The sequence below is a fragment of the Palaemon carinicauda genome, chromosome 6, assembly GCF_036898095.1.
Source record: "Palaemon carinicauda isolate YSFRI2023 chromosome 6, ASM3689809v2, whole genome shotgun sequence".
In the NCBI taxonomy this organism is placed as follows: Eukaryota; Metazoa; Arthropoda; class Malacostraca; order Decapoda; family Palaemonidae; genus Palaemon; species Palaemon carinicauda.
In genome coordinates, this window is record NC_090730.1 from 6,618,203 (window position 1) to 6,620,702 (window position 2,500).

General features: G+C 34.5%; 1 protein-coding gene across 1 annotated transcript in view; it reads left to right on the forward strand.

Annotated features, from left to right (window-relative positions):
- The window catches only part of LOC137642353 (cilia- and flagella-associated protein 251-like), a 2,313-nt gene extending 1,938 nt beyond the window's left edge, over positions 1 to 375 (forward strand). The window contains exons 5-6 of the mRNA XM_068374847.1: positions 1 to 40; positions 190 to 375. The exon at positions 1 to 40 is cut by the window's left edge and continues 116 nt beyond it. Coding sequence (XP_068230948.1) covers positions 1 to 40; positions 190 to 375 — 226 coding nt within the window. The remainder of the gene's footprint in view (positions 41 to 189) is intronic.
- Positions 376 to 2,500: the final 2,125 nt, after the last annotated feature.

Here is a 2,500-nt window from a genome sequence, read left to right on the forward strand (position 1 = left end):
GAAAAATAAAATCATTTGCATATTGGAATATACTACGAAAGTATGGAGAAGAAGAAGAAGAAGAAGAAGAAGAAGAAGAAGAAGAAGAACTACGAAAGTATGGAGAAGAAGAAGAAGAAGAAGAAGAAGAAGAAGAAGAAATTAATTTGAAAAATAAAATCATTTGCATATTGGAATATACTACGAAAGTATGGAGAAGAAGAAGAAGAAGAAGAAGAAGAAGAAGAAGAAGAACTACGAAAGTATGGAGAAGAAGAAGAAGAAGAAGAAGAAGAAGAAGAAGCAATGAATTTGATAAATAAAATCAACATTTGCATATCGGAATATACTAATCACGAAAAGTTATGCCAACTCACTCGCTTGGCATCTTTTTAACCGAGAACTGAGGATATTCGTGTGGTGTGTTTGTATATTAAGTCACGTATATATCTAGCAGGGAACTGTTGTCTGATGACAGATTTTGACTCTGTTAATGAAACGATAAGTAATTAACTTAAGAGAATGTGTTAAATGTGGAGAAATTATCATATGATATTGAAAAATTTAAATTCTATATTTCTTCCAGGAGACGATGAATGGAGAAGTAATGATTTAAAAATATAATATTGAAATATTTAAATTCTACATTTCTCCCAGGAGACGATGAATGGAGAAGTCTTGATTTAAAAGCTCAGGATAAAAACTGAAACAATAAGTATTTAAACTAAGAGAATGTGGTAAGTATGGAGAAAGTATCATATAATATTGAAATATTTAAATTTTATATTTTATCCAGGAGAGGATGGATGGTGAAGTATTGATATAAGTTCAGAGCTCAAGATAGAGAAGACTGGCGAAATCCAACTGAGGCCCTTTGCGTCAATGGGGTAGGAGGAGATGATGATGATGATGATGATGATTTTTCCCATAACGTCTGAAATTAAGTAGGCCGTATCTTATGGTGAAATAATTAATCAAAAGAATAATTCTTGATGCAAATACAAATTTTTCAACTAAATGGCCCTTGTGAAAAGTGAAAAAATGGCAATGAATTAAAATATATAGGCTAAGGGGTAGAGCACATACATATTTCTCAACTAAATGGCCCTTGTGAGAAGTAAAAAAAATGGTAAAAAATAAAAAAATATATTGGCGAAGGGATATAGCACATACAGATTTCAAAATCATCTTTTGTGGGAAGAAAAAAAAAGTAATAAATCAAAGTATTTAGGATAAGGGATAAGTTATTCGAGGTTGTTGAATAACTTTAGAAAAAATATATTACATGCGGAGCAACGGAATATTTTATGTTCACTCTCGAGGCAATGCGGGTAAGATATACCTCAGTTGCCACATCATCATAGGTCTCTCTCTCTCTCTCTCTCTCTCTCTCTCTCTCTCTCTCTCTCTCTCTCTCTCTCTCTCTCTCTCTCTCTCTCTTCCAGTTATCCAATTATCCCTCTCTCTCAGTTATCAGATTTTCTTTTCTCTATCTCACCCAGTTATCAGATTCTCTCTCTCTCTCTCTCTCTCTCTCTCTCTCTCTCTCTCTCTCTCTCTCTCTCTCTCTCTCTCTTCCAGTTATCAAATTATCCCTCTCTCTCAGTTATCAGATTTTCTTTTCTCTATCTCACCCAGTTATCAGATTCTCTCTCTCTCTCTCTCTCTCTCTCTCTCTCTCTCTCTCTCTCTCTCTCTCTCTCTCCTCTCTCTCTCTCTCTCTCTCGCTATGAATGTAAGCATATAATGTAGTCATGCTTGTGATGAATGTTCTGAACGAATCCCTAATAATTAAGCAGGTATTAGATAAATTAAAATTCTATAATCAAAATTAAACGTGAGTAATTACTATTATTATTATTATTGTTATTATTATTATTATTGTTAATACCAGCTAAGCTACAACCCTCGTTGGAAAGGCAGGATGCTATAAGCCCAAGGACTCCAACAAGGAAAAGAAGTCCAACGAGGAAAGGAAACAAGAAAATAAACAAACTACTCTATACAAGAAGTAATGAACAATTGAAATAAACCATTTTTTTTAGTTCAGTAACAACATTCAAAGATTTTTCGTATATAAATTATAAAAGGAGACTTATATCAGCCTGTTCAACATAAAAACACTTGCTGCAAGTTTGAACTTTTGAGGTCCCACCGATTCAACAACAATTATTTACTCCGACTGATACAGTTCACAAGATCACCTTACATCACTTGACCCTTTTCCATATCAGAATCTTATCGACTACAACTGGTTTAATTGTAATCTCCGGGAGGCAAATATGTAACGGATTGATAAGGGCAGATATTACACGCATTGTTCCTTTTTCGGGATATCTGTCACATGATTACAAACTGATGAGAGACGTGTCGAAGGGTTGAAAGGTTAAAATTTAAATTTTTAAAGGCCGCTCAAGAATGGCAGAGGCAAGGGACAGTGATATTGCCCTATCTAGCAGGATAATGCCATAGAGACTGATCTACATATGATCAGTGCCCAAGCCCCCTCTCCACCCAAGCT